The sequence below is a fragment of the Coffea eugenioides genome, chromosome 2 (assembly GCF_003713205.1).
Source record: "Coffea eugenioides isolate CCC68of chromosome 2, Ceug_1.0, whole genome shotgun sequence".
NCBI lineage: Eukaryota > Viridiplantae > Streptophyta > Magnoliopsida > Gentianales > Rubiaceae > Coffea > Coffea eugenioides.
This window is the reverse complement of record NC_040036.1, coordinates 19402985-19420820: the sequence shown is the minus strand read 5'-3', so window position 1 is coordinate 19420820 and position 17836 is coordinate 19402985. Positions and strand designations below refer to the sequence as shown.

Below are 17836 nucleotides of genomic sequence, written 5' to 3'. Positions count from 1 at the left end.
GCCTCATCTTAACTACTTTTTAAGGTAAAATTAATTGAAATGTACTAGAATCCTCAGCGTGGTAATTGGCCAAGTTGCCATTTTGGCAGTTCTATGTTACAAGTATTGCAGAATAGCTTGAATAGTAGTTTACATAAATCGACACAATAGCGTACATTTGTGAGCAAATCATTGAGCATTTCAGTGATCCGTCCATACATCTGCCAACAGAGAAAATTTTATCAAAGAACATCATGAAGTAGAAAGATTTGTCAGGATTGGTAACATAAGATAGATACAAAAGGGATGAAGCAAACAAGATGGCATATTCTCCTTTTTCGATCAAAACGATTAAAACCGGACTACTCAATGCTCAGTTGGAATGTGTAAACTTTGGAATAGCCTCCTCTATTAGGCCCCACCGGCTGTAGAAGTTCTTTTCTCCATCTCTGCGTCCTTTTAATTCCCCCCCGTCAAAGGCATTCTGAATAGTTGGGAGGCCAAAAATAACATAAACAAAAAGGCTCAAAACTAAGCCTTGTCTCAACAATTCTCTCCACATTCATCCAATATATTTCTTGGAGCCAAACAAGCTAAGGTTTACCGATGATGGGAGCTGCAAATAATGGCCATCGTCCTGATATAGCAATCGAAATAGGGAAACCGACCCACTTCACTGGAGGCGTAGAATTCTCAAGCCTTACATACACTATCATAAAGAAGAAGGAGGAGGATGGTAAATGGGTGAGTAAGGAAGTCGACTTATTGCATAAGATCACTGGCTATGCACCAAAAGGATGCATCACAGCAGTTATGGGTCCAAGTGGAGCTGGGAAATCAACACTCTTGGATGGATTGGCCGGAAGAATTGCCAGTGGAAGTCTGAGGGGAAGAGTTTCCTTGGATGGGATGGACACTAGTCCAAGTTTGATCAAAAGAACTTCAGCATATATAATGCAGGATGATAGACTCTTCCCAATGCTGACAGTCTATGAGACACTAATGTTTGCTGCCGATTTCAGACTCGGACCAATCTCAAGGTCAGAGAAAAGACAGCGCGTTGAGCAGCTGATCGAGCAACTTGGTCTATCCGTAAGTTCACCAGCCTCTCTTCCTTGTCTCTTTTGCAAGTTGAAGTAGTAAACGTTTGGACAGTTTTTTGCCTTTCAGTACCAGAATAAAATCATAAGTACGCAATCTAATGCTTGCATTTTTTCCTTGTAGACCACTAGGAACACTTACATAGGGGATGAAGGAACTCGAGGAGTGTCCGGAGGTGAACGTCGTAGGGTCTCAATCGGCGTTGATATCATACATGGACCTACATTACTCTTCTTGGATGAGCCTACTTCAGGACTAGATTCCACCAGTGCTCACAGTGTTATTGAGAAAGTACACGATATCGCACGAACAGGGAGCACTGTAATACTGACAATTCACCAGCCTTCGTCCCGTATCCAGTTGCTTCTTGATCATCTCATAATCCTAGCTCGTGGACAGCTAATGTACCAAGGATCTCCCAAGGATGTGACTCTCCATCTGGGGCGCATGGGGCGCAAAGTCCCAAAAGGGGAAAACTCCATAGAGTACCTGATTGATGTGATCCAAGAGTATGATCAGTCTGAGCTAGGAGTTGAGGCTCTTGCAGCATTTACCCTTACTGGGATGAAACCTCCATCATTATCTGCAGATGGTTTCTCAACTTCTACTGTCCTTCCATCTCCATCTCCAGCTCCACGTTCTGGTCAGCGGGCAAATGAAATGAGAGACAAAAGTGGAAAAAACGTTCGATTACAATCTGGAGCAGATGATGAATTTGATAATAGTGTGAGGAGTCCATGGAACACATCAAGGTCTTGGACCCAAAGTGGAATTATGCAAGCACTGATGTTTACACCAACTAGGCAACACCCGGACCATAGACTTCCAATGAGGTAAACGCCATAGTCTTCAATTCTCATTTTCTTGTTTCCAATTCCAATTTTCAAGCTATCTAAGTCTAAACTAAATTCATCCCAGTAAGAGCTCCACCATTGCTCTTAGCCTCTTACTGATTATGCTTATCTGTACAGTTTCTGACAAAATTTTAACGTCTAATTAGGGTCTCAAATCATTTGGTTTTTATAGTTTTCCCTTAATCTCTCTCTCTGCAATTGTGCAGTTCATCACCAGGCTACTACACCTCCTCCAGTGATATGCTTCAAGGCACTCCAACACCTCATAGCAGCGATTACACTGTGAATGAGAATGACTATCTGACCCCAGATGTTGCTCCAGACAAGAGGGCATACCTCCATCTAGGACCAAAATTTTCGAATTCCTTCTTCCTTGAGACTTGGATACTCATGCGCCGAAACTTCATAACCATCAGGCGGACCCCTGAACTTTTCCTTTCCAGACTAATGGTCCTAATAGTAATGGGCATCATGATGGCAACAATGTTCTGGCACCCTCCAAAAAACATGCAAGGAATTACAGACCGTATTAGTTTCTTCATCTTTACAGTCTGTCTCTTTTTCTTTTCTTCCAATGATGCTGTCCCTGCTTTCATCCAGGAACGTTTCATCTTTGTTCGCGAAACTTCTCATAATGCCTACAGAGCCTCATCATATACCATTGCTGGTCTAATCACTTACCTTCCCTTTCTTGCAATCCAGGCTGCAGCTTATGCTGTCATTGTTTGGTTCGCATTGAAGCTTCGCGGGCCATTCCTTTATTTCTTGCTCGTTCTCTACATGTCCCTTTTGTCCACCAACTCATTTGTGGTGTTCGTTAGCTCAATCGTGCCGAATTACATACTTGGCTATGCAGCAGTAATTGCATTCACTGCTCTGTTCTTCTTGTTCTGCGGGTACTTCTTGAACAGCCATGATATCCCCAAATATTGGAAATGGATGAACTACATTTCAACGATGACATATCCATATGAAGGGCTTCTGATGAATCAATACCAGACTCCAATTAGTTTTGGAAAAAATCCAATAGGACAAGAAGTAACTGGATTTGGGATTTTGAATTCGCTACATATTCGTACAGAGGAATCAAAAAAGTGGGAAAAGGTCTACTTCATGTTGGGATGGGCTGTCCTCTACAGAATTCTTTTTTACGTGGTTCTGCGCTTCTTTTCAAAGAACCAGAGGACATAAACAGTGACATCAATGGAATTAGAAGGATTGATCATCTTTGACATGTTCCAACACAGGATGTTAGCTGTAAACAACCTCCATACGAGGATCTCTCCTAGTTAACTTCTTGTGTTTTGCCCTTGCTATTGCATCCCTGAATTTCATGGTCAAGTCAAAATCAGCAATTGTAGACATGAAACACATTTTATCTGTAGCATTGGAGTGAGATCGTGCTCATGTAATTAGCTGAAATTGGTTTATTTTTGGTAGCCGTCATGGAAAATAAATATCTTTTATGTATACTTAATGTGGAGGTTTTCAGCTACTCGTTTTGTAGGATTGATTAACGATTTCACATAATAACATGCTAAGATTCTTGATCACCTCCGGTGGCAAAAGTGAAGTAATCACCCCACAATCATCTAGCTAAAAAAAGACTGGATAAATTACCTTTTATCCCCTATTGTTTGGTGTTTTCTCACATAATCTCCTATGGTTTAAAAAACCTATATATAATCTTTAATAGTTTGGATTAAAGTGTCACCGTTAGTTTTTTTTTTGTTAAAACTAACGGTCAATAGTAAAAAAATTAAAATTAAAATAATAAATTAACAAATTCATCCTTTCACTACTTTTTTTTCTTCTTCTTTCTCTCACTCTCTCTTGGGGAGAGGGGAGGAGAAGAGAAAAGGTGATTTTGAAAACCTACACTTTGGCCTACAAAAGCTTAATTTTCTTTACATACAAAAGAGATGGAAGGAAAATAAAAAAGAAACAAAAAGGATGGAAGGGAAATACAAAAATACAAAAATACCAAATCTTTTTTTAAATACGAATATCATTATAGGTTTTTTAACTAAATCTTTAAGATTTAATCTTTCCTATACTGATATTGTATACACAGTCAGTTTTGGATGAATAATAATTATACAAAATTTGAATTTAAAATTCAATTTTTGCACATACGTCATGGATTCAATAGTGATAGCGTATATAAGATTTATTCAATCTTTAATGGTATTTTCTACTTCATATTTATCTATTTTTTATTTTAATTTCTTCTTTTTACGTTTGGAGGGAAAAAATGAAGTAATGAAAGAGTAAAATTTGTCAATTTATTAGTTTGATTTTCACTCTTTACTATTGAGAGTTGGTTTTAATGAAAAAGTTAACGGTGACATATTAATCTAAACTATGAGGAGTTATATATAGATTTTTAAATATAAAGGATTATATGATAAAACAATAAATCACACGAGAATAAAAGATAATTTACCCAAAAAACTACTAATAACCTGTCTGTCTGTAGACATTTTATCCACTCCTGAATTCTGAAAAAGAGTTACAAAACATGTGCAATTGAAAAGGGACAATAGATAAAATGAACCAGAAAACTTCTTCTGAGATTGAATGTTACTTGTAAATCCAATATGGCACTGCAAATTACGATAGCAGATAGTTCCACACCCACCCATCATCGGACCACCCCACTTTTACGGACCCTTCACCACAGTCCACCAACTCTCTTCTCTCCTTCCCCACCCCCTCTCCCCAAAAACCCCACCCCACACACACACAAAACAACCACAAAAATCCAACCCCAAACACAAACAAACACATTTTTGAGACCAAAGAAAAAAAAAAAAAAAGGTTCTTAGTTACTCACGTAACAACTGAATAACGTTAAATTGCAAAAGGCTGATAAAAGAACAAGTATGGGAGTCCATGAATATGACATCATTCTGGAAATTGTTTTTTACTCCCATTTCATTTTTGCATCAATTTAAACATATTGACGATGATATTTTCCACGACAAAGAAAGTGAGCTGTGTCCGCACCTTTGCTTCTCTTGTGTCTATGACAAGATGGTGATCAATAATTCGTTGCTAGGGACAAAAACATGCTTAATTTTTCTTGTTCCTTGAGCAGTTCTCGGTTTTTAATGCTGATGAAAACTCAAATGCTGGATTTGGGATCCCCACACAATCCAATTCTTGCATATAACTAGATCAGATCAGGATAGCAGGATGCAATTAGGGGCCTTCTACAAATTTAAGAAGGCTTAAACTATTAAATATTGCTCATTGATGGGATTGTAATCAATTTAAAGGGCCAGAAAACTTAGACCAAAGGTATATTCTTTTTGCATAGAGAAAATGTCAATGCCCGGAATATGCCAAGCCTACGTTAAAAACAATGGTAGCATTATGCCGTTTTTGTTTTCCTCATTAATTTTCGTAAGCAGGATGATGTCCTAATACCTTGTTGAAAATTTAAAATAAAATAAATGTGTAGAACAAAGATATGGAATAAATGGTCTGGAGCTTCTGCACGCTTGGAGCATTTATCAGTAACTTTACTTCAAATTCATCTTAATTACTTACGTGGAATCTACCTCCAATGGAGACTAAGTTTCCTAATTACTCAGAATTTTTTGGACCTTTCTCCCTCCAGAATAACCATAACCAAAACCTAGTATCCCGGAGGTTGAGCACACTTTGGAACATTTTTCCTAATTGCCCAAAATTCTCCAGTAGGGATTCATGAAAATAGATTTACTTTCCCGAAGAATGTGAGTTCACATGTTAGCGTGCATTAAAAATCGGCATCAGACATTGAGTTATAGAGTCAATTCACCGTAAAGGAATTATTTTGACCATTAAAAGGGTCGAGAATTTGACTTTTTTTTTTTTTTTTTTGGCTAGGAAGTTTGGTGCTAATCTGATTAGCCCTCCTAACATCATCGTGTCCAAGCACTTTACTACTTTGAGATGTTAGCTAATATTTCGACACCTTATTGATGACGTTATTTAGTAATATAAGCTACCGTCTCTTAATAGTAAGTGTATCGTTTTAGGTTATATGTCTTGTTTAATTTACCAAAACAAATGGAAGTTAATTGTTCTAAGGGCAACCAGAGTCTCCGGAAGGAAAGCATGCATCACTCATGCATGTATTTCCATTTTCTGAATCAGTCTCTTGCTATTCAAAGTCGGGATTTCCATGCAGAAATTGGCCAAAAAACCTATAAATGAAACCAAGAACCCATGCTTAAACCTCACCAGCAGCCCCCTCTTTCTCCTTTAGTACCGTCTTTTCTCTCTGGTTGAACGCTATGTCAATGTCGAAGGTTATTCTCTTGGTTCTTCTATTTCCGTTGGCAATGGGTTGTTCTGATGCCCTACCAAGTGACTTTGCTTTTAATGCTACCGTGTCTTTGTCAAGACCGGGAGCGTTCAGGAAGGTGATGGACGCCATCGCCGCGGCCCCAAGTGGTAGCGAGTCCAGGTACTACATACATGTTGAGGCGGGTGTCTACCAGGAGATCGTATGCATCTCCAAGGAAAAGACCAATATTGCTTTGATAGGGGATGGTGCAGATGTCACCAAGATCACCATGAACAGAAAGGTCCCTGACTTCGAAACTTGGGAAACAGCCACCTTTTGTAAGTACAGGGGCTTAAGGCTTCCTAGCTTTTCTGATTCATTAGCTTTCCTGAATATTCATAGTAAAGATCTAAAAAAAATTTTTTTTTGGGTCTTTGTGTTTACAGGTATATGGAATCTAAAAATAGTATGGTTGTCATCGGATTTTGCATATGCTTTTAAGGAATGTATCACGAGATAAGTCTGCCAAAACAATATATACCGGGATTTTGATTCTGGAAATACTTTTTTCAGCAAGCACTTGTCTCGATCGCTATGCTTTAAGCAAATTGAGGACAATCAGTATATGTAGTCTTAGATCTGTAAGAGTTTGTTGCACGTACGGGATATAGCATGATTTCTAGTCTTTTATTTGTCAGGGTCACTATGCAGAAAACAAAAAAAAAAATCTCTCTTTGACGAATAAAATGGAAAGTCAAACAATCAAAAACAGAAAGTCTGCCTTTTTTTTTTTTTTTTGAATATGGAAAGATGGAGGCCATTGGGCATGTTACAATTAGGTTATGAGAAACTACTCATAATACCTAATCGCAATTACGATTCTTTTTTTTTTTTTAAAAAAAAAAAGAGGCAATTACGATTCTTAGTTTGTCTAACACGCATGCCTTGACGAGGATAGCAATTCTTAGTTTGATGTTGTGAGTAAATTTTGTTGAGCTTGTTTTCATGGTTACATGCATGCACGTAAATTTTGTTGAGCTTGTTTTCATGGTTACATGCATGCACGTAGACGTAGGGGTAGATAAGTTGTAATTTCGCAATACGTAAAATGGTAGATCAATTACATTTATTAAATGAATACATGCAACCACATTTGCGTATATTGACTTTTTTTTTTTTTAAATATATATATATACAACAACTGCATGAATTGTACCAAAAGCCAATTGTGCCCGTTTCAAACCCCAATATTAGACGGGAGTGCTTCCTATCTACGATGGAAGAATGGGTGAATCTTGCTTAATTCAAAAATTAAGCTGAATTTATCAATACATCCACCTATTTTAGTAATTCTTGTTTTACAGAGAGGTTAATATTCTAAATCTTACCGCATATATATATTATTCTGACTACTGCAACGTAACACCTTTTTATTTGTTTCAGCTGTTTATGGTGACGGATTCATGGCCCAGTTTATTGCATTTGAGAACCCCGCAGGAGAGGGCAATCAAGCCGTAGCACTTCTGAGCGAAGCTGACCAGTCATCGTTCTACAGATGCCGGTTCCTTGGGTATCACGACACCTTGTACGCAAAAGCTGGGGCACAATTCTACAGAGAATGCGATATCTATGGAACCGTGGACTTCATATTTGGTCACGCAGCAGCAGTTTTCCAGCTATGCCACCTTTATGCCCTCCCAGCCGCCAGGGAAATGATCACCTTCACGGCTCAGGGGAACAAGAATGATGGAAAGAAATCTGGATTTGTAATCCATAACTGCACGTTAACAACCGCCCCACGGGCGCGGGTACCAGCAGGAAGCAAAAACGAGTTTAATGGTGCATATCTTGGGCGGCCATGGACTTCCTTGTCCACAGTGATTGTGATGCAGTCATTCTTGGACAGCTTCATTAACCCTGCTGGATGGCTTGAGTGGCCCGGCCATTCCACATCCACAGTTACTTATCGTGAGTATCTGAACTCCGGACCGGGCGCAGCCACAGGCGGTCGAGTTCCATGGCCAGGATACAAAGTTCTCAGCCAACCCAGCGATGCTATGCCGTTCACTGTTGGCCAGTTTATTGTAGGGGATTCTTGGCTTCCAGAGACTGGAATCCCTTATACGAGTGGCCTCTTTTAGTTTGAGCACTGGCGCAAGTTAGTACTATTAATTTATTTAATTATTCTTATCCTGCGAAGCATTCGGCAATAGGTATTTATACTTCTGAAATATGAAGATTAATTAAGGGATATTTGCAATCAAGTTATTAATACTAGCACAAGTTTTATTAGAGAATCGACTTCTTCCTCTTGGAAAGCATATGATCCAAGTTAAACAAATTCTGTTCGCAGTATATATATATACCCATGTTGATCATAGAGTCCCTTAAACAAATGCCTTGGACGGGCAAAAACAGATGCTGCTGTGCCTAAATCTGATCGATCATGATTTCGTCAAAGTGAAAGATTGAAGTGCTTTAACTAGTTTTGGGGCTCGTAGATTGGATCTTGAATCCATTGGCTTGGCTGTTTGAAAGATGGCAGCTGGTTCTGAATCTTAGTTCAGGGTATTTTTTAAAACTCTGGCCATTACCAAATGTCACGAATCAGAAATATTTAAGTACCGCAATTAATATTTGTCTTTGAATTCAAGGGGGTCAATTTTCATTGACGCAAGCCCAACGACTTTGAGCTTAGTAAGACAAGGAATAACTTTTTGAGACAGCGACCAATATGATTTCCTATGACTAGAGGTTTTTTCATAATCATTTGTCAACTTTCTGATTACCGTTCAGACTTCTTTGAGGAATCTCTAAGTCGTGAAGGAAACACCGTTGATCTCAATTATTAAGTCCGGAGAACAAGTTTGAGGGTCTTACTCTTACGCGTAGGTTGCTTGACCAGGTAAAATACGACAATTACAGGAAGCTCCTCCAATCTTTTAATATTTTCAGGCCGAAGGAAAAAGAATCACGGGGTGCTACAAATTTTTGCACCATGGCACATCTTGCAGTAGTGTTTTTTGACTGCATTAATCACTAATATGGTAAGAAGAGGAATTGGTACCACCAGACCAAATGACACTGAGAAGAGGTAGCACAAACATATTCCTTTGGGTAGAGAAAATTGGCCAACCCTTGCTCTCAGATGTTTACAGGCAGAGAAAGTGCACGATAAAATTGTTAGACAAAAAAAAAAAAAAAATTCAGTCGGGCTCAATTTCCAATTTATATAGTTATAAATTGCCTACTCTCAGAAAAGAAATGTACAAAAATGTTTTCAGCAATTTTATGCTCTCCATAATAAAAAAAAAAAAAGTACGATCATTAGCATAATACAAGAGTAACGCATAACGCTATTATTGTAAACTCAAAGAGAGAAAGAAGATTTTTTTTTTTTATGGCAATTGACAATTGACATGAAGCAAAAGGTATTCATCCAGTCCAAGTGGCAATTAACAAGTAGGAATCGAATTTTATTTTACGAGTTAAAAATTGGCAAAGCTGATTTCCGTGACATTGCTTTCCAAGTAACAGACAAGGAAAGAGACGAATTCTCAATGAAAGTTTGTGAATGACGGCCAAGGGTGGTTCCGCCCGATTACTTTAAGCCAGATTAATCAAGAAATATAAAATTGCAAATGAACCCGGCAACGTAACGAGCCAATCACAATCATTACCCATAATTCATCATTTTTTAGGTGATTATGTTTTGCGTTATATACAGTTCAACCTTTCTCACTCACTGTCTTGTTCCAATGCTTTTGTAGTGTACTGCCCACATTTGAGATTTTGAAGTCAAAGAACAATACCATCCACTCTACTTTCCTCTTCATGAATTCTTGATTTCTGTGCATTGCAAGCCTTTTTGTCTGCAGGCACAGGCAGTACTGTTCCAGGTCATTATTCTTGTCGTATACTTCAACTAGGGCAAAATGAATACTAGTTCAGGAATGAAGATTTTGGTATGGAGAAAAAAACTGGTGATCTTATAGCTGTTTTCATAACAGCTAATCACAGAGATTGGAGATTTTGATTATGAATTTGATGACCCCATGGGGCAATTTCATTTGATGCTAAGAGGATGATGGGAGGGTTGGATAACCGGAATACAAGAAGTTTGGTCAACTTTTGTATTGTCTGCCTCTTCCTGTGTATTCAATCTGTTGTCGCACAACCAGGTATGCATGTTTTTAATGTATCTGTGCTGTTTGGTTCACTATTGTATACTATATCTGCAATCTGAATTCATTCTTCAATTCAATCTTTTGTCATTCTCGATTTCATTCTAGACTAAGAAATGTGAGAGGAAAGGGACTTGCTTATCTTTGGTGTTAAGTGAACTGTTGGAGAATCAATAATGAAGGATCTGGAGTTCTTGATGAAAAGCCCGGAAAGAAACTCGTGTCTCCAAGATCTTACAAGTCAGATCCTCTATGAGGCAATTTGGATTCACAACAGATCCGGAATGGGACAAACCCAATGATGGGTTGTGAATTTGATTCCCAAATCACAATATTGTCCTTTATGATCACATTAATCAAGGCCATAGAAAAACAAAATAAAATTCGGGCAATGGTCCTGAAGCTAGGAACAGTTTTATATAGTTTCTGAAAATCAGAATGAACAGTTTGTCCTCAATATGCCTAGAAATCCACATCATTTATCCTTTTGGAGTTTCGTACAACAACCAGTGGCATCCAAAGGGAAAAGCAAGGACCAATTTCTTTGCAAAATCATGTGTTGCGCAATGGACTGTTAATTTATTCGCCAACTTGATGGACTAGTTAAAACAATCTGTCAGATCTAGTGTCTTTCAAGACCAACGCGTTTGTTCTTACTAATTATGGGTACTAGACAATTTTTGCTTTAAATCTTTAAGCACTAAAATGTTTAGTTTTCAAAACTTACTGACATGAGCAGCAATTAGCTTGTATGTTACATCAGTAATCACGTAAAAGACAGGAAACCTCCGAAAGGATTCATGGTGCTAATTACGTTTTTGAATGTCTGTAAAACAGGATTTGTGAGCATACATTGCTGTTCTGATAAAGATTTTGTTGAGCCAAATACAAGTATAAACTGGATACCAGATGATTATTGGTACCCTGATAATCGAAGTTGCCAAGACACAACGCCAGTGCAAGACGATACAGGCTACAATAGAGCAAGAGTTTTCGACTCAGGTCTTGGTCATAAATGGTGTTATAACTTGACCACAGAGAGGGATCAAGACTACTCGGTAAGGGGTACATTTCTTTCTGGGGACCATCAAAGGCGACCTTCAGGATCTGGCTTCAATGTCTCCATTGATGCCACGGTGATAGGCGTAGTGAAGTCATCAGGTGAATCGAAGGTTGAAGGGATTTTCAAAGCAACCAAGGACTACGTTAACTTTTGCTTGCTGCAGGGCCAAAGGGTACCATACATTTCAAAGCTTGAATTGAGACCTCTAACTTCTGATTATCTGAACAGGGATCCCTCTAGTGTGCTCAACCTTATTGATAGAGTAGATGCTGGAAATGAAGGAGGGGATATCAGGTATAACATCATAAAATGTTACAAGCCTGAAACTTTCACCTTATACCGGTGAAAACTCATTCATTAGGAGATGCACACATTGCACGTAATTAAATCCAAGAATTTCAAATTTGGTTCATGTTTCTGTTACTAAACTTTAGTATTTATCGGCTCAAAATTTCAATTTTAGGTACCCTCTTGACCGGTATGATCGAATCTGGAGGGCAGACAAATACAGTGATCCAATGGCAAACCGCATATCATCATCTAGTGTCAACGTTACCAGGTCTTCTCCCAACCCAACATTTCCTCCAACCGAAGTGTTACAAACAGCTCTTACCCATCCAGAACGACTGGAATTCTCTTACAACAACCTAGACTCGGACTACCACCGTTACGACCTATTACTCTACTTTCTAGAACTCAATGACCAAGTTAAAGTTGGGCAAAGGGTGTTTGATGTGTATGTCAACGATGCAAAGAAGACACAAGTAGATGTAGCGCTTAGTGGCACCTTTAGATTTGTCGTTTTAATTGTCACGGCCAATGGATATCTAAATCTTACCATGGTTAGGCTCTCCAACGGGTCACAATATGGACCTATAATCAGCGCCTATGAGATTTTGCAGGTTCACCCATTGATTCAAGAAACAGGCCGCGAAGAAGGTACAGAAATATGCCCGAATTTACGAGTTCAGATGTCTACCACGAAAACATGGCTAGATGCATTTCATTAGGAATTTATCGGCTTCAAAACCTTTATTTTCTCTCGCCCTTTCGTTTCAGTGGATAATATTATTGATGTGAAAAATGAGTTCTTGAGAGGCAATCCAGACAATGAGCTTCTTGCGAGTTGGTTAGGGGATCCTTGTCTTCCTATTTCATGGCCCGGATTGTCTTGTGAGCTTGCTAATGGTACCTCAGTCATCACCACGATGTAAGACTTTTCGCTTTCATCCACAATCTGGGTTAATCTGATACACAATACGGATTATATTTGCTTTGATTTTGTTGATAATCTACTCAGTCAATTTATTGCATTTCTCCCGCAGGAATCTTTCATCCAGTATGCTAGGCGGACCACTACCTCCCAGCCTTACTAAGCTGTTCAATCTGAAGGAATTGTATGTTAACACTTTTTTTCCTTGCGAAGTCCTTTTTTATCCACCATCATGCCAAAAGCTTGAACATATTTCAATAACACTAAGTTTGTAAAAATAATAATAATAATAATAAAGGTCTCAAGAAATCCAGCACGATGAAAGTTAAAGCACAGCGTAATCATATTTTTATTGTATATTAAAACCTTCTCTTAGGTGCACGCTGTCATGGAATGATTTGTCATTCAAATGTTTCAGCCTCATTAGTAAAGCATTAAGCATACAGGCCTAGCATATCTGTTTCCATCTCATGGTAATATACAAGCTTCTCACCCAATCTCGGTTAAGCATCCCTCGCACAAGAAGCTTAATATACTTCTCCTCCTATTAGATATGGTAGGAATACTTTTAATAGAATTCAGGTTTTTTACTCAGAAAAGCCGCCATAGAGGCTAATTTCTCTTCCCTAAATAGTCTATGCATATCCACCAACATACTTCTAATTAACAGGACAATCAGCCATGATAAAATGCTTCAATTAGAGAGGCAATCAGCTCAAATGATTTGGAGGATATAAGTGCATTGCTTCTCTTTTCATGAGCATCAGATAGGGGAGAGTACTTAGCACAAAACAAGTGACAGCCAAACTTTTAAAACCATCAGTAAGACATCTGCATATTTTCACTTTTAAAAGCAGCTAGGTTTTTATGTGAACAATTTGCATTTCATTTTCTAGGGATACGAGTCACACCAGTCTCGTGGGAAACATTACAGAGCTAGTAACCTCACTGCCAAATTTGACAACGCTGTAAGTTTAGTCGGGAATTGATTTCTTGTGTATTCTATTGTCAATATTAACTAGAAGAACCTTGTGCCTAACCTGAGGTTCTTCTCCTTCTGCCCGCAGATATTATGACAGCAGTCCGTATCTCAGCAATAGGCTTCCAGCCAGCCTTAGAAGATCCAATCTCACCACAGAGTATGATATCTATGCTTGAGAAAGCCAGTGTTAGCTATATAAAATCTTTTATAAGATTTAATTGATATGTATGCATAAGTGATGCTTCAGTGTGTGGTTGTGAAAGATTTCAGTCTCTGTGTGCAAGAGAGTCTGATTCATTTTCCTCCTCATTTCAGTAAGGACAAATGTATCCATCAGGCTTCCAGGCACTCAGCAAGGGGAGTTGTGATAGGCGTGGTTACGGGAGTATGTATCCTAGTTACCATTGCTATAGGGGCAATCTTGGTTTGCAGGAAAAAGGGAAAATTGATTTTCAAGAGAAAGTATGATGCAAACGGGTTATCAATGACAAAAAGTAAGCACATTAACCATCAATGTCGATAATCCAATGCAAAATAAGACTTTCCTCGCTGTAGTTAAAAGAATGCACACTGATTCTGACACATGTAACTTGAACTTTCAAGGCTATTAAATGTTAAGCTTTAAGGACTAAGAAATGTTAGTTCCCTATATTCCATGTTTCTAGTGTATTTTAGTATTTCATTTTGGCAAAAAAAAAATAAAAATCAAGTAAATGGTTACGCCCTTACAATCATACTATTAGCTGGTTATAGTTTCATGAAAAGCCACTCAACTTCAATAATTTTTAGCAATTGGATTTCCAATTGAACTTGTAAAATGCAGATGCTGTATATTCAGTACCCAGCACAGATATCATACTGAGGTCCATATCCATCCAGAGTTTCACTCTACAGTACATAGAAGCAGCAACCCAGAAGTATAAAACATTAATAGGTGAAGGAGGATTTGGATCTGTTTACCGGGGTACTCTTCCTGATGGCCAAGAAGTGGCTGTGAAGGTCAGATCTGCCACATCAACACAGGGAACACGTGAATTTGACAATGAGGTAACAATCTACTGGTATTACATAATTCCATGAACAACCCTCCTTGGCAATCTTCCAGTTAGTACAAGGCATGAGACCATGTTCACCAGTTGCAATAAGAGTGAATCCCTGTGAAAATCTCAAACTCCAATCACTTAGAGTAAATTTCCATATTGCTATAGCTCTCAAGTTACATTGCATAATATTGCAACGCCATATTTAAATTCTTTTTCTTTTCCATCACCTCTTTTGAACTTGCCATGCATAACTGTTTTTTTTCAGATCATGTCTACAAACTCGTACTTATATGATATACTGTTGGCTGCATTTACTGAAAATATCTTACTGTTCTTTTCCTAGATGTCATCTGACAAATCTGAATTACAAATATTTCTACAGCTGAACCTGCTCTCAGCTATCCGTCACGAGAACCTGGTCCCGCTGCTTGGTTACTGCTGTGAAAATGACCAGCAAATTCTTGTTTACCCCTTCATGTCTAATGGCTCCCTACAAGATCGTTTATATGGTACTACCCAATAAAAAATAATAGTGGCAGTTTCAGCCCTTCTTTCTTGAGAACCAGAAAACTATGGCTCACTTCCTACTAATGTTTAACAGGAGAAGCGGCAAAGAGGAAAATCCTAGACTGGCCGACCAGGCTTTCCATAGCTCTAGGAGCTGCACGAGGCAAGTTACATGTAGCATTAGCATTTATTAAGAACTTTATCTTGCCAATCTTCTATCCTGATTCCTGAAGAATATAAAACAAGCAGCTGAAAATTAACGCATTCCAGGGATCATCCTTCAGATTGAACTTAGCCATACATGAACATGACAGCCAAATAAACTGGCTATTTTGTAGCAATTTGACTTTAGATGCCTACATGACACCCAAAAAACTGGCTATTTAATAGCAGTTTGACTTTAGATGTCTACAACACGACATCCTCAGAAGTCACAACTATTCCACAATCTAAACCAGAAGTTTTGACATTGGGCAGTTAGTAAACAACTTTTACCGGAAGATAGAATACAATAAAATGTATGCCTTTTTTTTTTTTTTGTTGGGGGGGGGGGGGGGGGGGGGGAGGGGGATGTGAGGATAGCTCATATGGTCCCTAACAGATATGGCCTATTCCTGGAAGTCTCCTTCAACATCAACATGCATTATATGAGATAAAATATTATTGACTTGTTCTGTTGGATCAGTAACCGATATAGATATGAATGTGCCTGCTGGCTGATTCGAATGTGAATGTGGGAAATGGAGAGTTACAGGAGCACAGTCTTATATGCATTTCACAAAATTCACGAATCCATAACCTTCTCCTTGTGGTCTATTTTTGTGAACTGCACCAGTTGGCCAGGGATCACATAATGACCACTCTGAGTTCTTACAGTTCCATATTCAATTCAGATCTGTGTTAGATCAGATAAAGTTGGCCCCACTTCCCCTTCCCCTTCTTTTCCTGCTTAATATCTCTGTTATTTGGTCTGAAGAATTTACTCTCATTCCAGGTTTAACATACCTTCATACATTCGCTGGACGCTCTGTAATACATAGGGACGTGAAATCAAGTAACATACTCCTGGATCAGAGCATGTGTGCAAAAGTTGCAGACTTTGGTTTTTCAAAATATGCACCTCAGGAAGGAGACAGCGGCACCTCTTTAGAAGTAAGGGGTACAGCAGGATATTTGGATCCAGAGTAAGTAGCAAAGCGACTCTTTATCCATTCTCTGTTTATTCCTAATTCCTTATGAATATTTTGGGTGCGTCACTAACTAATGAGCTATTTTGGGGTGTGTCACCGATTAAAGAGCTTCCAACTTGTGTGCATCAGGTACTACTCAACCCAACATCTGTCAGCTAAAAGTGATGTATTCAGCTTCGGAGTTGTATTATTGGAAATTGTAAGTGGTCGTGAACCTCTCAACATAAACAGACCGCGAAATGAATGGAGCTTGGTTGAATGGGTATGGTTCAATTTCAGTTGACTTGCTGATAAAACCACCATGTTTAACATTGGCACTACCCAGTGGAAATTTAAGATAATCATTAAGGCAACACAGCATGTGAGCTACATCTCTTTGAATAAGGATAAATTCAACCAACTTAGTACAAACATGTGGTCCAGTCAACTTACCACTAGAAACTAAGCAGTCCTGCTAACCCAGACATAGTAGCTACTGAAAAAAGCATATAGCTACAGAGCTTGCTCTGATTGCTAACTCAATAGTCAATGATAGAAGCAGTAGCTTCCCAACCTCTATAAGCTATCCGCTCTAATGAAGTCATACATATCTAGCATCACCATCAATTAGATTGTGTCCCTCAATTATGCAATATTCACAATTGCAGGCCAAACCCCGGATAAGGAACTCAAGAATTGAAGAAATCGTGGATCCAAGCATCAAGGGAGGGTATCATGCAGAGGCAATGTGGAGAGTGGTGGAGGTGGCTTTGGCATGCATTGAACCTTATTCAGCCTATCGACCATGCATGGCCGACATTGTCCGGGAGCTTGAGGATGCGTTGATCATAGAGAACAATGCATCTGAATACATGAAATCAATTGACAGCTTTGGAGGATCAACTCGATATTCCCTAGAGAGGCCAATTGTTATTCTACCCACTCCCAACCAAACAGAAGCATCCCCAATCCTATCACAACCACCTCCTCCACAACCGAGATGACCATAGGATAAACAGGATTCTTCACTCAGAGGCCATTATCAGTGTAGCCATTTCTCTTCATAGTGACAATGGGAAACTGGAGGATGACACCTGAACTCTACTAATGAAGCGCGCTACTGAGTCTTAGCTCCAATCCCCTAAACTTGCAATCAATGTAACATTTGCTTACACTTCCTACCTTATGTATTGCGGGCACCAAGCTACTCCGGATGCTAGTAGACCACAAGACGACAAAAGCTTCATGAAAGTTTATATGGTAACTGACTGCATCTATATGTTACACCAGAAGATGATAGCACTAGTAAACAATTCCTCATCAATTATCCAGGCAACTGAGTAGATATCCTAATAGCAATTAGCACTTGGAAACATCACAAAGCATGATTTATTTATTCAAATACCTTGTCGAATAAGAGAAATTAAGCTGAATTTTCAGTGAATGTTAATTAAAGCAGTTG

The 17836-nt window shown here is 38.7% G+C and overlaps 3 protein-coding genes across 3 annotated transcripts; all 3 read left to right on the top strand.

Annotated features, from left to right (window-relative positions):
• Window positions 1-588: 588 nt before the first annotated feature.
• On the top strand, window positions 589-3365 carry LOC113758998 (ABC transporter G family member 17-like). The gene is made up of 3 exons (XM_027301637.1): window positions 589-1071; window positions 1204-1913; window positions 2141-3365. The coding sequence occupies exons 1-3, from the start codon at window positions 589-591 to the stop codon at window positions 3123-3125; spliced, it is 2178 nt and encodes a 725-aa protein (XP_027157438.1). The 3' UTR covers window positions 3126-3365.
• A 2861-nt stretch (window positions 3366-6226) lies between these two features.
• Window positions 6227-8354, top strand: LOC113758983 (pectinesterase-like). The gene is made up of 3 exons (XM_027301629.1): window positions 6227-6551; window positions 6660-6719; window positions 7657-8354. The coding sequence occupies exons 1-3, from the start codon at window positions 6227-6229 to the stop codon at window positions 8352-8354; spliced, it is 1083 nt and encodes a 360-aa protein (XP_027157430.1).
• Window positions 8355-10300: 1946 nt separating this feature from the next.
• Window positions 10301-17746, top strand: LOC113758967 (nodulation receptor kinase-like). Its single transcript, XM_027301628.1, has 14 exons — window positions 10301-10394; window positions 11235-11754; window positions 11924-12399; window positions 12520-12670; window positions 12786-12861; window positions 13570-13645; window positions 13719-13812; window positions 13971-14149; window positions 14479-14702; window positions 15081-15207; window positions 15300-15368; window positions 16200-16389; window positions 16525-16657; window positions 17043-17746. The coding sequence occupies exons 1-14, from the start codon at window positions 10301-10303 to the stop codon at window positions 17376-17378; spliced, it is 2745 nt and encodes a 914-aa protein (XP_027157429.1). The 3' UTR covers window positions 17379-17746.
• Window positions 17747-17836: the final 90 nt, after the last annotated feature.